The sequence below is a fragment of the Macaca nemestrina genome, chromosome 16 (genome assembly GCF_043159975.1).
Source record: "Macaca nemestrina isolate mMacNem1 chromosome 16, mMacNem.hap1, whole genome shotgun sequence".
Lineage (NCBI taxonomy): Eukaryota > Metazoa > Chordata > Mammalia > Primates > Cercopithecidae > Macaca > Macaca nemestrina.
This window is the reverse complement of record NC_092140.1, coordinates 84269048-84286549: the sequence shown is the minus strand read 5'-3', so window position 1 is coordinate 84286549 and position 17502 is coordinate 84269048. Positions and strand designations below refer to the sequence as shown.

General features: G+C 41.8%; 1 protein-coding gene across 2 annotated transcripts in view; it reads left to right on the top strand.

Moving 5' to 3' along the window:
• The window catches only part of LOC105491723 (TNF superfamily member 11), a 104419-nt gene extending 87562 nt beyond the window's left edge, over nucleotides 1–16857 (top strand). Inside the window, exons 3-5 of one of the 2 annotated variants that reach the window (XM_011758370.3) lie at nucleotides 9566–9611; nucleotides 9697–9795; nucleotides 15336–16857. In XM_011758370.3, coding sequence (XP_011756672.1) covers nucleotides 9566–9611; nucleotides 9697–9795; nucleotides 15336–15757 — 567 coding nt within the window. In that variant the 3' untranslated portion in view covers nucleotides 15758–16857. The remainder of the gene's footprint in view (nucleotides 1–9565; nucleotides 9612–9696; nucleotides 9796–15335) is intronic. The other variant, XM_011758371.3, reaches the window with a different exon arrangement.
• Nucleotides 16858–17502: the final 645 nt, after the last annotated feature.

Genomic DNA, 17502 nt, shown 5'->3' with positions numbered 1-17502 from the left:
TTTTATATTAAAAATAAAGAATTATAGGGGTCAGAATGTGAAGTTACAAATTTAAGATGAGGATGGCTTTTACCTTCAGGATGAGTGGGGTTTATACCCTACCTGCCTTCTCTCCTCCTGTCTGCCTGCTGGGCCACTGGACCCCTCGTCCACCTCATGATTTTCCCCCTGTCTCCGGGGAGGGTGAGGACCTGTGCTCTCACCTCCCGCAGTGCTCCTGTCCTCTCCCTTCCTGGTGTCATATAGGGCTCTGCTCTAAGGAACCTAGACTGAGAAGGGCAACCAACCATGATCTTTTATAACATGTATTTAGGCAACAGAGAACTCAATGAATCCTGCTCTTAAAGTTCCTTGCTTTGGGTGTTTTTGCACTATGGACTCTTCATAAGGAACCTGTGGTCACCAGCTCCATCCAGGTGCATATACGTGTTCCCCCAGATCCTGTGGATTACAAGGTCAGTGTGAGCTTTAGGGGAGGGAGGAAAGCAAGAGGCTGAGGCAGCGATACTAAAGCCTATCTCATTAGCTATTGCACAACACCTGGCGGCTACTCTTTCTGTGCCTTGTTAGCCAAGAATGCCATGGAGATAAGAGCTTTGCAATTAAGGATGAGATATTGATGAAACACTGGCTAAGGCATCTTTCCAAGGGAGCAGCGTGTGCAAAAGTCTGCATGTACAGGAGGGTGGGGTTCTTGCAGGTGGAACTAACAGTAATTTCATGTGGCTGGAACCTATGGCATCCCAGAGCACCCTTCCAGGTGGTGAGGTTTGGGGATATAGGGGAGGAATAGTAGGGGGGTTGGCAGTGGTCACCAGACTAAGTGAAAAATTAATGTTTTTCTCTACACTCTCATAACCCGTCTGACACCAACTCTGTGGAGTTTGCCCTCACACGAAGCAGTTCTCCAACTCTTCAGACACTAACTGGGCGTTCTGCAATTCAATGATGACACTAACTCTTGGGAGGTAACACAGCCCCAGCAGGTTAAAGCCTCAGCCCCACAAGACTGCCCCACTTCAGATGCCAGTCACAAGTGCCAGGTTGATGCCTGTATTTCGGACCAGCCAGCTACAAATTGGAGGTTCCCATGACCTCCTACTCAGGTTTGGTAGTATTCGTGAATGGCTGACAGAACTCAGGCAAGCACCTGACTTACTATGACTGGGTTATTATAAAGGATACCATCAGGATCCACCCAATGGAAGAGATGCTTAGGGCCAGGTATGGGGATGGGGAGGGTCATGGAGCATCCACGCCTCTCAGGGCATGCCACTCCTTCAACACCTGGACATGTTCACCTGCTAGGAAGGCAGTGGTACCCTGGCTGAAGCCCATTGTTGAGAGGTTTTATAGAGGCTTCGTTACATAGACATAATTTATTGAATCATTGGCCATTGGTGGTTAACGTCAACCGGGAGGTCAGGAAGTCAAAGGGTGTGATATGATTTGGCTCTGTGTCTCCACCCACATCTTACCTCAAATTGTAATTCCTATAATCCCCACGTGTCAAGGGCAGGACCAGGTAGAGGTAATTGGATCACGGGGGGTGGTTCCCCCATGCTGTTCTCATGGTAGTGAGTCTCATGAGATCTAATGGCTTTCTAAGCATCTGGCATTTCCCCTGCTTGCACTCACTCTGTCCTGCCACCCTGTGATGAAGGTATCTGCTTCTCCTTTGTCTGCTTCTCCTTTGCCTTCCACCATGACTGTAGGTTTCCTGAGGCTTCCCCAGCCATGCGGAACTGTGAGTCAATTAAAACTCGTTCCTTTATAAATTACCCAGTCTCGGCCAGTTCTTTATAGCAGTGTGAAAACAGACTAATACAGGCTAGGACTGAAAGGTCCGATCTTCTGATCACATGACTGGTCCCTCCGGAAATCAGAACCCATTCTCCAAGGGTCACATCATTAGCATAAACTAAGGTAAGGTTGGAAGGGGCTGATTATGAATAACAAAGGATGCTTCTATGACACCTGTCATGCAGGAAATTCCAAAGGCTTCAGGACCTCTGTGCCAGGAACCTGGGATGAAGACAAATTGCGTATTTCTTATTATATTACAATATTACACAGGCCTAGTTATACAGGGCCTTCTAAGCCCTGGTAAGGAACGTGGACTTGTACCTGAAGTCTAGAAGCAGCCCCTGGAGGATTTTAAGAAGGGATGTATCCTTTAGGATGCACTCTCTAACCGCAGTGGATCAGCTTGAGGAGGGCAGGAGACAGGAAGAGGGGGTAGGAAGCTATTATGGTAGTCCTAATGAGAGGTGATGAAAACTTGAAGGAAGGCAGTGGTACCCAGGTTGGAGAGGAGGGAATGGATTTCCTAGCTCTTTACAAGGTGGAAATCTGCAGGACTTCTCTGCAGGAATTGGAAACTGGCTATTCATTTTCAGAAATAACCCATGTGTGGCATTCATGTGCTAACTCGGCTGATGAATGCACTATTCTTGTAACTAGGTTGGAGAAGAATTACATGAAGGGTATCATTAAGATGTTAAAATGAATGCATTACATATGTTAACAAGTGTATGAACCCTGTATTATATCTGGCAAACGGGGTGTTAAATCCTTGTTCAACCAGCCAGATGCCTCTGCAGCTGCTGCTGGTATTGCAGAGGGAGGCAGCCACCTGAGACCCCAGCTATGAGCTGGTGCCAGTGATTTCCAAAGCATCTGGCTGTACAAATTCCTTCTTCTATGCTCTGATTGACAGGTACCACATGGATCACACAATTCACATCACAACGCACAGGTGAGATTTTCAGTCTGATAAGCTCAGACTCCAGCAACGTCATTGACCTTTTCAGAATATCTTTGCAGCTGAGAATGTTCTCAGTTGGAGCTGAAATCTATTTATATTATTATTATTATTATTATTATTATTATTATTATTATTATTTTTGAGATGGAGTCTCACTCTATTGCCCAGGCTGGAGTGCAGCAGTGTGATCTCAGCTCACTGCAACCTCTGCCTCCTGGGCTCAAGCGATCTCAAGCCTCAGCCTCCCGAGTAGCTGGGATTACTGGCGCCTGCCACCATGCCCAGCTAATTTAAAAAATATTTTTAGTAGAGATGAGGCTTTGCTGTATTGGCCAGGCTGGTCTCAAACTCCTGGCCTGAGGTTGATCCTTCTGCCTTGGCCTCCCAAAGTGCTCGGATTACAGGTGTGAGCCCCTCCTCCAGGTCTATTTATATTATTTTGTAAGTTGGAAAAAAAAAAAAAAAAAAACAAACTGTAGTCAAACAATCTTAAAAACAATTTAATAACATTCTCTCCTGAATTGGAATGTTATCAAAGTCTTGTTTAGGGCAGTTATTCAGCTGAATTTACAAAGAGGGGCAGGCACATCCTTTGCTGTAAATGTTTAAATTGCCTGGAGCAAAATTCCCATAACTACTTAAAGGAGTTGAAAATACTCGTGTTTATATTTATTCTTACACAGTACCATCTCTCCTAAGTGGCCCTAGTTTGTTGAGATTGAGCCAGCTCTGAGATATCTCCCTCCTCCTTAAGTTTGGCAAATATCCTAAAACGTTTGAAAAGATGTTTAAAAGATCTGAAGGAAGCTGATCTCAATGGACCAGAGACAAAGTCTGCACAGCCAGGCTCCTGGGAATTGCACTTCTTGGATGCTGAGTTCAGGAGAGGCAGTACTAGAGACCACAGTTACACAATCACATTGATCTTTTGTGTACTTTGTTTCCTGGAGAAGAAATTGTGTAATCCCAGCATTTTTTTATGCGTCAAATAAAAGTTGAAATTTTAAAAAAAATCACATTGGTTGTTTTCCTGTCTGTTTAAATGTACTCTGACAGCAAAGATGAAAAGTTAATGCAGTCTAAATAGAAAAATACCACAATGAGAAGATTTTAAAAAAATATTGTGAAATGTCCTCATCTCTATTGTTTTTAGACATTGGAGTTTCAAATCTGCAAAGACTGACTGCGGCGATGTCCCAGGCTTGTCAATGTGGGACAATGTCCACTAGGTGGCAGTATGTCAGAAGGTTTCTTTTATCCTTGAATGGGCAGAGATTTCTTTGGTTGCTCTCTCTGGTAGTTTTTTTTTTTTGTTTTTTGGTTTTTTTTTTTGTCTTGTTTTGAAGGGTTAAGTAAAGCTATCATAATTCACTTGTTTAAAATTGCTCTTATCTAAAAATGCATAAATTCATTGCAAGGCCTACTTGTTACAGGGTGACCATGAATAAGTTTATTCATTCCTGTGAATTTTCTTGGTAACTTATTGTAAGTAATGATCCTAATTGTCATGGTTGCTTATAGAAACCACGGGGCAATTCTTTCTGCCCTTTGCATGTAACAGATGATGAATATGCTGTATCCTGAGAAGGTAGATCACAAATCCTCCTGGGGAGCTGGACATGGTGCTCATTAGCCAAGAGAAGAACTTAGGGTGCCCTTTGCCCAGCTTCCTCAGCCTGGGAACTGTTTCTGGCTTCTGCTCCAGGCTGTTTGTTGCTGAAGTTACCTGTACTTCTCTACACAAATCTACAGGCATTCTGATGGCATGGGTAACATGTGGTTGTGTTGGATGTTTATTCAGAGTGTTAACTAACTGGTTTTTGTTAATTTACAGCTGGCTTAAAATAAGATAAAACATGCATACATTTTTTAAAAGATCTCTTTCATGTGAATAATTTGTTCAGAAGAAAGGAGTCGGGATGTTCTTTTGTAGTGTTTTCCCAAAATTAGATTATCAGAACTTTCTGAATTCAAAGAAACCGGCAGTGCCGTCTGAATGATAAGATTTTGGAATAAAGAACTATAGAAATTTTAAAACACTCTAATTAATCTGACAGATGTAGAGGACTAATGTGGATGAAAAGAAATGTAAATGCAAAGCTTAGAAAATAAATGGGATTGTCAACTGGGGTGAAGTTTTGGGTTCTTAAGAAGGACTCCTATAATCCTGAAAATGAAAAATATTAGGGGGCCATCAAAAGGTCTGTGCTTGGCATGTGTGTAGCAAAGTCTCTGATCTTTGAGAAGATGGCAACACGGAATGGCTCCTGCTCTGTGGAGTGGACTCGAGAGGGTCATGTTTGGAGATGCAATGTCCCTTATCCACGTCCTGCATGTCTTAGTCTTGGGGGTTCATCAGCCATAAACCTGGGTTGGCCGGTTCTGAGCCAGTTGTTTTCTGAAGCCCCTGGAAATTCTGAGATCATGTTTTCTGATGTCCCGGCTCCTTTTTGTCAGATCCCAGGATCCCCCGATGCCAGTCAAGGTGAGCCACCTTTTCAGAGTTACTGCTTCAGGGAGGGAATCGCGCTAAGGATTCCTGGGCAGACTAGTGGTATTTTGTCCCAGCTTTCATGAGTGTGTTTTATGATGATACCTTGTAAAAGGATATGGGTGTATAGATCCAGAGACCAAAGTCAAGTCTCAGCTTTATTAGGTGAAGCCTTATTGTCTCTCTGCCTCTATTTCTTAGTCTGAAAAGTGAGGTTAGTAGTAGTTATGGTTTTCCAGCCTCTGATTCTAATAAAAATAAAATATGGTAACAAGGAAAATACTTTGCTGTCTACAAATGTAAGAGGTTATTAAATTTTCAATATGTGGAATATATATGCAAGTCGTGAGACTACAGTAAACCCTTAACTGAGATGTCACCAAACAACTATTCATGGGAACACTTAATTAGTAACAACGTTTCTCAGCACCTGCTACATCTTAGTATCATCTGGGAGCATCTTTAAAAAACTCCCAAGTCACTGTCAGACGAATTGGGTTCGTTTTCCTGGCTGAGGTTGGGGTCAGGGTATGGGTATCTTCTAAACTGCCTAGGTGTTTCTGGAATGTATCAAGTACTACCTACAAAACTTCGGTTACAATCTCAAGGCCAGAAGATAGCCTAAAAGTGTAGTCTTAGAAGAATGTTATTTTTTATGATTGACATATGTGCACATAGATAACAATGGTTTTAGAGCTCAAAAAGCTGGGGTGCAGATACAGACACTGGGAATACTTTCTTTGTACCTTGAGGTTATAGACACGTCATGTGCTCTCTTTTTGACTCTGAAACTTACCTATAAGGTTTCTGAGGGGAATTGCAATCCTTCGACACCCAAAAGATATAAAATGAGAGCATCATTACCTCATGGGTCTCTAGCTAGAGTTTTAATTCATCCTGGATCATGAAGCCTTTTTTTCTTTTCTTTTCTTTTCTTTTTTTTTTTTTTAAAGCAGATATTGAAAGTGCACCTGAGAGGTGCTGCTGGTTACTGAATTTTCTTGAAACAAAATGGATCTGTAGCAACTCTGACCTAGAAGTTTCTGATTAAATGGGAAAGAAAAGTTCATTCCCGGGTAGAAGAGGACAAACTTTCCCTGTCCCTTGAATCTGTGGCTTGAATCTGCTGCTGCTTTGGCCTGGGTCTCAAGCTTCCAGAAAATCTCCAGTCTGTGCCTCCGTGACTCTTTTAGGATGTGAAAGGGATTGTCATTCTTAGATGAGGCCCCAGGCCAGCAATGTCAGCTCACTGGTGCTGAATGCAAATTCTCAGGCCCCACCCCAAATCTACTGGATCACAAACTCGGGCTGGTCCCAGCAGCCTGTTTTAACATGCCCTCCAGGAGGTGGTGGTGCAATGCATACGTGCTCAAGTTTGAGGACCACTGAGCTAGGACAAAGACGCTTTTCCTGTTTTTCTTTTTCTTTTTTTTTTTTTTTTTTTTTTTTTTTTTTAGACTGGGTGTTGCTCTGTCACCCAGGCTGGAGTGCAGTGGCACATCACAGTTCACTTCAGCCTCTACCTCCTGGGCTCAAGCAATCCTCCTGCGTCAGCCCCCTGAGGAGCACAGGTGCATGTCGCCATACCCAGCTAATTTTTAAAAATTGATTTTTATAGAGAGGGGGTCTCCATATGTTGCCCAGGCTGGTCGCAAACTCCTAGGCTCAAGCGATCCTCACACCTCGACCTCTCAAAGTAGTAGGATTACAGGCATGAGCCATCATGCCTTGCCTGGCTTTCTTGATTATAGGTGTGTTTGTATAGAAAAATCACAGAACAGGTATTTGTAGATATATGCCAGACTTAGTTCTGCTTCCTTCTCCCCTTCCCTGTCTCTCCTCTGATGGAAAGGCAGATCAGAGCTAGAGTGAAAATGAGGGGTAGCGTTAAATCTCAGAATTACTCTGTCACCAAGGTTCCTCTTCCAATCTGTAAGAGCCAGTAATCGAGTAAAGATATATTGTGTATATATAACCATATAAAGATATACACAATGTTTAAAGATACGCTGTATATCCAGCTCTGCTGGCACCAAAGTGAAGAAGAGATGAGCAGAGGAAGGTCTATTCCCTAAGGCCACCCATCCACCTGCGTGACAAGAGCTGGGTAGAAAGAAGAAACCGCTATTAAGGCACGTCCCTGTTGCACGTCAGATCCCTCCACACACTTCGACGCTTCCATTGCACTTGCACCTGCTGCAACAAGAAAATGCCCGGAAGCCACTAAACAAGTGGCAGCATTGGAAGGATAAGGGGCCCAATGGCTGGGAAACTGCGGATGGGAGAAAGACAGCACAATTATACTCACATTTGCAGCAGGTAGTAGAGCACCATGAGCAGCTTACTAATGAGATTTTCCTATAGCCTTAAGGGAGAAAATAAAAACCTGCAGAAAGAAAGAAAAAAAAAAAAAGACACACTATGTATAAGTCTGTCGTGAAGGCAGGGGAGACAAAACCAGGAAATTCTAGAAATTGGGCACCATTGAGGTCTTGAGGAAATCTTGGAAAACTGGAGGTCGACATGAGTGGGGAAGAAAACGAGGCCTGGTAAGGGCCACTCAACCCAAAAGGGGCCACCGTGTGCCTAAATACCCGCCCTACACACGGTGCTCCCAGAGCTGTGCAGTGCAGTGCCTGGGTCTAAGCAAAAGCAGAAGGTGGCTTTGGGTGAGTCCTAGGGTTTCTTTTGAAGTGTCAGCCACACTGTGACTTTAGAACTTCAGAACAGATCAGTGAAGACAGCTGTGCTGTCTCCTCCGATGGTCATTAAAAACAATGTAGATTCTTGTCTCTCTCTCAGACGTTTGGAAGCAGAAAGAAGAATAAATGTTATCTTATCTCCAGAATCCTTCCAGCTAATAACAATTGAAATTATGTTATTGCCTCTATCTATCTATCTATCTATCTATCTATCTATCTATCTATCTATCCATCCTCTATCTCAAAGCACTCCTCTCTAGACAGTTAAAGAACTTAAGCTGCGTGGCCTGTCTTTCAAACATCGTGGGGAGAATGGTTAGCCTGAATAGTTATTCCAGTAATAGGGGAAATTAGGAATCTCTCTGGAGTGTTTTGTTTTTTTTTTTTCAGTATCCATATAATAGATATCTCTTTTGTTTTTTGTTTTTGTTTTGAGATGGAGTCTCACTCTGTCACCTAGGCTGGATTACAGTGGTGTGCTTTCAGCTCACTACAACCTCCCCCCGCCCCACCTCCTGGTTCAATCAATTCCCCTGCCTCAGCCTCCTGAGTAGCTGGGATTATAGGCACCCACTATCACACCTGGCTAATTTTTGTATTTTTAGTAGAGACGGGGTTCCACCATGTTGGCCCAGCTGATCTTGAACTCCTGACCTCAAGTGGTCTGCCCATCCCAGTCTCCCAAAGTGCTGGGATGATAGATATATAATAGACATCTAAATTTACCAGGCACTATGCTAAGTGCCTACACACATTATCTCCTTTAGTCTTCACAAGCACCCTGTGATGGGGTGCTGTTAATATCCTCTGTTTATGCAGGGACTTGAACCAAGGCGAAAGCCTGAGCTTTCATCCCCTCTACCTTACTCTTGCCCTAAGATGTGACATTTTAATGTCAGCTAATGGCTCGATACAGGTGGTTATGTGGTTACCTATTTCATCTTTTATTCTCAGGATTCAAATTGAGATATGCAATTACCTGTATTCTTTATGTTTTTTCTTTTTTCTGGCTTGTGCTTCTAACCCTCTATTTGTGGCAATATTTTAAGTTAATTATTGGTACTCTAAAGGCTCTTAGACTTCCATATAGTGCTTTAAGTACACTGTAACTTTAAAGTAAAAAATTAACCACTGGGAGCTAAGCATCCTTCTCTTTCCTGTGGGCTGAGCTTCAGTATTATAACAGAAATTCACTAATGAAATAGACATAAAAAGAGCCTTCCAGAAGATTTAAGAGGGTCATATATTCTGTGTAATTGTTATTTTCTTAGTTAACTTCATCTCCATTTGTGTACCTGCTGCAGATTTTTAATTATGTTTAATTATGCAATGGTTTATAATCTACATCATCTTTTATTTCCTCTTACTGCCCAAAGTATTTTGTTTGAAGTTGGGTATGGTCTCAAACATGTCAACACCAATTCTTTGGGGTGAACTGCCGTTGATAGCCACCTGGTACACATAGGAATTTCACTGCCAATGCTATTATGGCACCTTTGGAAGGAAAAGAGGGTGAATTTGTTGCATATATAACAGCCCTGAATTCTTATTGCTTTACAGAAAGAATGATTTTACAAATAAAATTACTTTTCCTTTTTATTTCAGGAATTACAACATATCGTTGGATCACAGCACATCAGAGCGGAGAAAGGTAAGCATGGATCCATATGTATGTATGAAATGCCACAGGGTCACTACTCTTTCGGCTATAATAATACGGTTTCTCTCATCTCCAGCGATGGTGGATGGTTCATGGTTGGATCTGGCCAAGAGGAGCAAGCTTGAAGCTCAGCCTTTTGCTCATCTCACTATTAATGCCACCGACATCCCAACTGGTAAGCTCCATTTGCATCCAGCCTGAAAAATATTTTAAGAGTCATTTATCAGCCCATTTCAATACTGAAACCTGTTTTTAGTCTGTCACTGAATTTTTGAGAGCCCTTACTTCAAAGCCAAAGGAAAGACCATTCATCTTCAGGTGATGACTCACATCCCGGAAACCGTGATTCTCAAAAATGTCAGAATGGACATCATCACCCCATTCATTTTCAGATCATCAGAATGGATGCTTATTTTAAGTGTCTTGTCAGCTGAGAGCCTGTAACCTGGAAGGGCCATCCTTTGTTATGCTCATCTGTACTTTCCCAAGCTAAAGTTGACACAGCCCTGCTGCTGACCTCAGAGGTGAATGAATTCATCAGGTAGTCACATACTCAGCTATCTCCTGCAGACGTCCAGGGAGGACACTTTAGATCCCTGTTAAGTTCCTTAAGAGACAGTAACCCTCTAGAAAATGAGATCTCCTCCCCCTTCTCCAAGAGCTTATCATTTTCTCTGAGTAAATGTTTAGCTCAATGGACTAGAGACCTGATTATCTTGAAAATGAGGAAACCTGGAGCTCTCTGCCTACAGCTACCCTAATACACCAGTTATTCCATCACACAACCCCCACTGGTTACTTCGCCATGGGCTAGATAGCTATCAAAAATATAACAAAGAACGTTATGATAGAGTGACGATTGAACATTCTTGTTATCATCATGCCACTAATGGAACACTTGAAGATCTTAAAGGGAGATCTTGAAATGTCCTCGCTGGCACTCTGCAGGAGATGGCTGAGTCTGTGACTACCCGATGAACTCTTCCACCTGTCAATCAGGCATTTTCCCTTCCTCGTTACCTCTCGTCCTTACTGCAATCCTGCAAGGTAGGGATTATCACGCAGATTTTGCAGACAGGGAAACCGAATGATACATAGTTTGTCATTTGTTCCCAGTTCATGATGATGGTAGGATTAGAAGTTGAATTCCCGTCCCGTGGATTGCTAAGTCCGTGCTTTCCATGCTTTCTATTATCACATAAGCAGGCCACAAGGTATTTGTGGTCAGTTGGCTTGGCCAGAGGGAAAGAATTCAAAGCCCTTATGTTTCTCTTTTTCTGTGAGAAGTAGATTCATGTAACGTCTAATAACAGGGGTGCTAAAATCTGACTGCCTGGGTTTGAGGCTCCATTGTACTGGCTCTGTGACCTTGTACAATTCATTGGAATCACTTACGCTTCAGCTTCATCACGTCTGAAATGGGGATAATGATGGCATCTGCCTCAAGGGGCAGCTATGAAGATGAAATGATGTAGAGTCCTAACATTCTTGTGTGGACAAACAGCCAAGTAAGCACTTGTGAGTGTGACTTGTTATTTTTGAGTTTAATTAAGTAATTATACATACTCCACCTTTTTCCTGCAAATAATTTAAGGCAAGTCTTTCTTGGAGTTAAAGAAAGAAAGTTCAAGTTTTGCTGAATTATTTGGAAAACTTTATTACGGCATGGATAAAGGAGGGCTTTTTCCTGACCAAAGACACAGACGGGAGAAACCAATTCTTTGGCTTTTAGAGGATTTTCCAAATGACCTCTCCTGTCCCAGACACTTGTTTCATAAACAGTGTTTTCTCTCTGTGTGTCTATGCATGTCTTGTGATGGAGTTACACTAATTTTCTCCGAGTGGAAAACTGTTTTGCATGTTAGCAAAGGCAATCAAATAAATATGGATGCATATGTATTAATTTCTCTGAGTGGAAAACTATTTTGCATGTTAGCAAAGGCAATCTGATTAATACGAATGCATCAGCTGTGTGTGCTATTAATGTATTATCTTGTATCTTTTCTGTTCCCTTTAAATGGCATATGATAAATATTGCATTAGACTGTGTGCCAAAGTCTGTTTGGCAATAGCAAGGGTGTTTTAGTTATCAAACTCTCTCTGCAGGCACCTAGCATCAAATCGTTGCCAAAAACACAAGGCAAAACTCCTGGTTATTTTCTGACAGTTACTGAGTTTGTGACTGAGTGAAATGAGTTAGTGTATACTTCTGTTTAAGAAAATAGAATCTGTGGCTCTGGCTGGACCCACAATTCCTTGAGTCCATTTATTACCCAGTTTTGGCCAGTACTGGAGGTTTCAGAGGAAGTGGCTTTAAATTTGCATGTTCATTTTGGGGCTCTGTTTTATACTTATTTACACAAGTAAAATCAGAATCTGCTCTGCCTTATATGGACTGATACCACTTGCATTTTCAAAATGTCTTAGATGAAAATACGTTGGGAAGTAGTTCATGAGGTCAGAATACATGGCTTTCTTTAGGAGGATACTCAGGCTAAATATTTGCAGAGACCTCTCCTGCAGCACTTAGCAGGAGGGTCTGAAGTGTAGGGCAGGGGAGGCTGGGAAAGCTGGCAGGCTGGAGTCAGAGGTTGTCGGTGTGCCTCAGTCGTGAAAATCCAGGTTTCCATGCAAGGCCCGCCATGTGATCACTGCCTACTTTTCTCATGTGTTTTCCTGGCGTTGTCTGTTTCTGAGTCCTCTCTTCACACTGACTGGCTCTGGTGCTTTTCACCCATATGTGCCGTGCATATTCCATTCTTTGCTCAGTTTCCCTCACTGACAATACCCTCCCTTTTCTCAGCCCATCCAAGTCTGACCCAAGGCCCCACTGTCCTCTGGCTTCTCTGTCCCCTTCCTGAGCTGAACTCTCCTGCTTGCCATGAATTCCTGCAGCTTTCACTTGGCAGTTGCATATAACTGAATGTCAGCCATGTGCTATGCAGCATGCAGAAGTGAAAATGCATTTTTATATGCTTATTTTCTATTTTCTCTACTATTAGTAGTAAGTGTCATTAGGGTACAGTTGGTTGATATAATTCTTAATTACGGACGGAGTGACTGTCCCTAGAAAGCACCACATACATATTGTGTGACTGATCAAAAGCATAAACCAGTGAATGTATGAGTAAGTCAGTGCACAAAAATAGAGAGATGTTTAGTGGGAAATAAGGGCACTTCTTCCACATGACTTACCTAACAATGGGAGTGGTAATCGGTCAAGGTTCCTGTCTTCTCCCGCCTCTCTATTTCATATTCTTTCCTTGCCTTCCTAGGCCATGTCTTGCTCTAACGCTAGCTGATTCAACCCATTGAGAGGGTAGACTTCTCTTCTGTTAAGAGATAACTACAAGAAAAAATCACTGATTGAACAATGAATTGACTACAAGAGTGGGATAAGAATGAGGGCAGCATGGGATAACTTGAGATGGGAAGCATCTTGAATTTCATGGGTTTTGTCAATGGATTCAAGGAATTGCTTTTACTAGTGTTCATGAGGGGCGTGATGATCATGCTCACTCATTTGGGACCAGATGATGGTATTTGTATCTGGGGTGCTTTAATCTGGGATGACCTGAAATAAGACCTCCAATGAAAAAGAAGTGTGTCTATTGTGGTGAGCCCAGGAGGCAAGAGGGCCTGTGATGACCCCGCTCCAGATAGGTTGTGGAGTTCAGGAAATACCGTGTTTCTGGACAGACAGATTGGAACCATTGAATTCTTGGTCTTCTCATGATGGGTTGCCCCACCATCGGATGGCCCTTGCTGCAATTTTTCTCCCAAGTGTTGAAAGAACTACCTATTTGGTTCCTGCAGCCTAGTTTTGAGGGTCCCAGATCACATCCCAGGCTCCCAGTTCTTTAGAGATAAAATAGTAGAACATTCTCTAACTTGTGGGTCTCTAGAGAAGGATGTAGATGTTCAAGGTCCCCCAAACCAGACTAGGCTGGGAATGTAACTAGTGTGTGTTTCCTTTTTTTCATTTGTTTTGTTTGTTTGTTTGTTTTTTGAGACAGAGTCTTGCTCTGTCTCCCAGGCTGGAGTGCCGTAGTGCGATCTCGGCTCACTGCAACCTCTACCTCCTGGATTCAAGTAATTCTCTTGCCTCAGCCTCCCTAGTAGCTGGGATTACAGATGCCCGCCACCACACCCAGCTAATTTTTTGTATTTTTAGTAGAGATGGGGTTTCACCATGTTGACCAGGCTGGTCTTGAACTCCTGACCTCGTGATCCACCTGCCTCGGCCTCCCGAAGCGCTGGGATTACAGGCGTGAGCCACCATGCCCAGCCATGTGTTTCTTTTTCTCTATGAGGCTCTCGTAAGGATTCACTCTAACCAGAGAGTTGTCAGTTTTGATGGATCTCTGGAATCCACTGTAAGTCTTCATCTCTGGGGGCTGATTTATCTCCCTCAGCATCTCAGGTACTAAGTTGTGGGTGGGTGTGACAGGCAGTGATGAACTTCTCGTGGCTGCAGGAACTCTCTCAACTCCAGTCTGAGACTCAACTCTGTTTTGTTTTGCTGATTTCAAACTGTTGACCACCTTAGTTTAGTGTAAGTATTTACAAAATCCTCTGGAGCAAAAATGTATTTTTGTACTTTCCACAGTATTACAACTTTCCCACTATTAGTTACCAGCTTTTCCAGTTGAATAATACTGTCCACATCAATACAAATGTTTGATTAATTGGGTTTACCATAGAGGTATTGCCAATTTTTAATGACCCAGGAAATACACCAAGGAAAATACACCAAGGACCCGAAATATGAAAAGCACTGGATACACTGCTGGTTTCGAAGGTTCTTTAGAAATGTTTTACTGCACAGAAGCTGTAGCAAGAGGACCAGGTGCCACCTCATTTCAGGGGTGAGTAGGGCTAAATGAGAATTCTGGTCAGTCAGGAGAAGCTTTACAGACCTTTGGTCAGAAGGATTGTGTGAAGTTGTTAAGCTAGGGAGTGCAATGCTAAGAATATGTTCTTTTTGAGCTTCTCTGGGGTTAGCTTTTTAGTTATGCAAGCCAAGGAGGGAGACATTTGGGCTACTGGAGGTGAAGAAAATAGATTATGAGAATTGAGTTTAGATGTCTGACCTTTCAGCCAAAGTTACTGTGACCCAGTTTTTCATCTCCTACTTTCCCTCTTCATGAATTAGAAGAGAAGGTTGAGACTTGTGACATATGGAAATTGTCTTCCTATCCTAGTTTCTTGCTTTCCTGTCTCAGTTGCCTTTGGCGAATCTCTCCCTTCAACCTGGAATGACCTTTCTGCTCTCGTCTGTGTGGCTGAATCCCATTTCTCTTAAGTTCTCAGACTTAGCAGCAACTCCACAAAGGCATTCTTTACCCTTCTGGGTGGAAAGTTGTTCTTGTCTCTCCCTCCTTTGAGCTCCCACAGGAGTTACTGAACCTTGCCTATTGGTACTTATGCCTTACTTCTGTTGTGAACACATATCATACTTACCCCGGTGCACTATAGGCGCCTTGAGGGCAGGAAAAATGGGTTTTCGTTTTCGTACCCTCTACCATGCCTAATAGAAGCACCAAGTACATCTGAATGTATTCCCCCCTTCTAGAAGGGAAATCCCAAGAAGTTATTCTCCCTTTGGAATAATGACTGCTATGCTATTTTTTTCTCCCTAACCTCATAGAATTGTGAAGACGTCCTTCTCTTTTAAGGACTGACTTTTAAATCATATGCGTCTCTTCTCCACAGGTTCCCATAAAGTGAGTCTGTCCTCTTGGTACCATGATCGGGGTTGGGCCAAGATCTCCAACATGACTTTTAGCAATGGAAAACTAATAGTTAATCAGGATGGCTTTTATTACCTGTATGCCAACATTTGCTTTCGACATCATGAAACTTCGGGAGACCTAGCTACAGAGTATCTTCAGCTAATGGTGTACGTCACTAAAACCAGCATCAAAATCCCAAGTTCTCATACCCTGATGAAAGGAGGAAGCACCAAATATTGGTCAGGGAATTCTGAATTCCATTTTTATTCTATAAATGTTGGTGGATTTTTTAAGTTACGGTCTGGGGAGGAAATCAGCGTCGAGGTCTCCAACCCCTCCCTACTGGATCCGGATCAGGATGCAACGTACTTTGGGGCTTTTAAAGTTCGCGATATAGATTGAGCCCCAGTTTTTGGAGTGTTATGTATTTCCTGGATGTTCGGAAACATTTTTTTAAACAAGCCAAGAAAGATGTATATAGGTGTGTGAGACTACTAAGAGGCATGGCCCCAGCGGTTCAAGACTCAGTATCCATGCTCTTGACCTTGTAGAGAACACGCATATTTACAGCCAGTGGGAGATGTTAGACTCATGGTGTGTTACACAATGGTTTTTAAATTTTGTAATGAATTCCTAGAATTAAACCAGATTGGAGCAATTACGGATTGACCTTATGAGAAACTGCATGTGGGCTACGGGAGGGGTTAGTCCCTGGTCATGTGCCCCTACGCAGCTGAAATGGAGAGGGTGTCATCTGGCACAATTGAAGGAGCATCTGAACGGGTAAATTCTTTTGAATTGTTACATCATGCTGGAACCTGCAAAAAATACTTTTTCTAATGAGGAGAGAAAATATATGTATTTTTATATAATATCTAAAGTTATATTTCAGATGTAATGTTTTCTTTGCAAAGTATTGTAAATTATATTTGTGCTATAGTATTTGATTCAAAATATTTAAAAATGTCTTGCTGTTGACATATTTAATGTTTTAAATGTACAGACATATTTAACTGGTGCACTTTGTAAATCCCCTGGGGAAAACTTGCAGCTAAGGAGGGAAAAAAAAAAAAATGTTGTTTCCTAATATCAAATGCAGTATATTTCTTCATTCCTTTTAAGTTAATAGATTTTTCAGACTTGTCAAGCCTGTGCAAAAAAATTAAAATGGATGCCTTGAATAATAAGCAGGATGTTGGCCACCAGGTGCCTTTCAAATTTAGAAACTGATTGACTTTAGAAAGCTGACATTGCCAAAAAGGATACATAATGGGCTACTGAAATCTGTCAAGAGTATTTACGTAATTGTTGAACAGGTGTTTTTCTACAAGTGCTGCAAATTGTACATTTGTTGTTTTTTCAAAATAGAAAAGTTATTAGTGGTTTATCAGCAAAAAATCCAATTTTAACTTAGTAAATGTTATTTTATACTGTACAATAAAAACATTGCCTTTGAATGTTAATTTTTTGGTACAAAAATAAATGTATATGAAAACCTGCCTTGTGATTTTGTACTTCTCCTTCATGTCTCTTTTGCTGTGTGATCCTATTATTTTCAATATGGTAATGTGGCTTCTATCTCTTTCTAAAGGTTACTGGGAGAAATGCAGATTTAATTAAAAATTAGAAGCAGATTCAATTAAATTAATGATCCTTGGAATTTGAAAAGTAATTTGCAAGGAATTTGTATGCAAGGATATACCCAGATAGAAAATGGAGGCTTCTTCACTCAAAAAAGCCAAAATTTATATGATGTTGATATTGTGAGAAAAATACGGTGCTTAGTATAAGTTCATAATGTCTTAAAGAATAACTGTGCATGTTGTGCACATGTACCCTAGAACTTAAAGTATAATTTTAAAAATAGTAAGAAAATGCACACACACACAAAAGAATAACGGACCTGGAGGAACATCTGAACATTTTATACCTTACTATGGTAAGTAAGGAAGAATTAACAGTGTCCTGGACTCTTGTTCTCATGGAAATTTATACAGGAAAGCTGTCTGACCCAGGTTGGCTACTTATGTGGGAGAGATATAAGAAAATGAGCAGCTTGGGAGGCTTAGATTACACCGTAATCTAAGGCACTTTTCATTTATGGATAAATGTTTTTAGATGACTGTGACAGGATAGAAGGAGAGAAG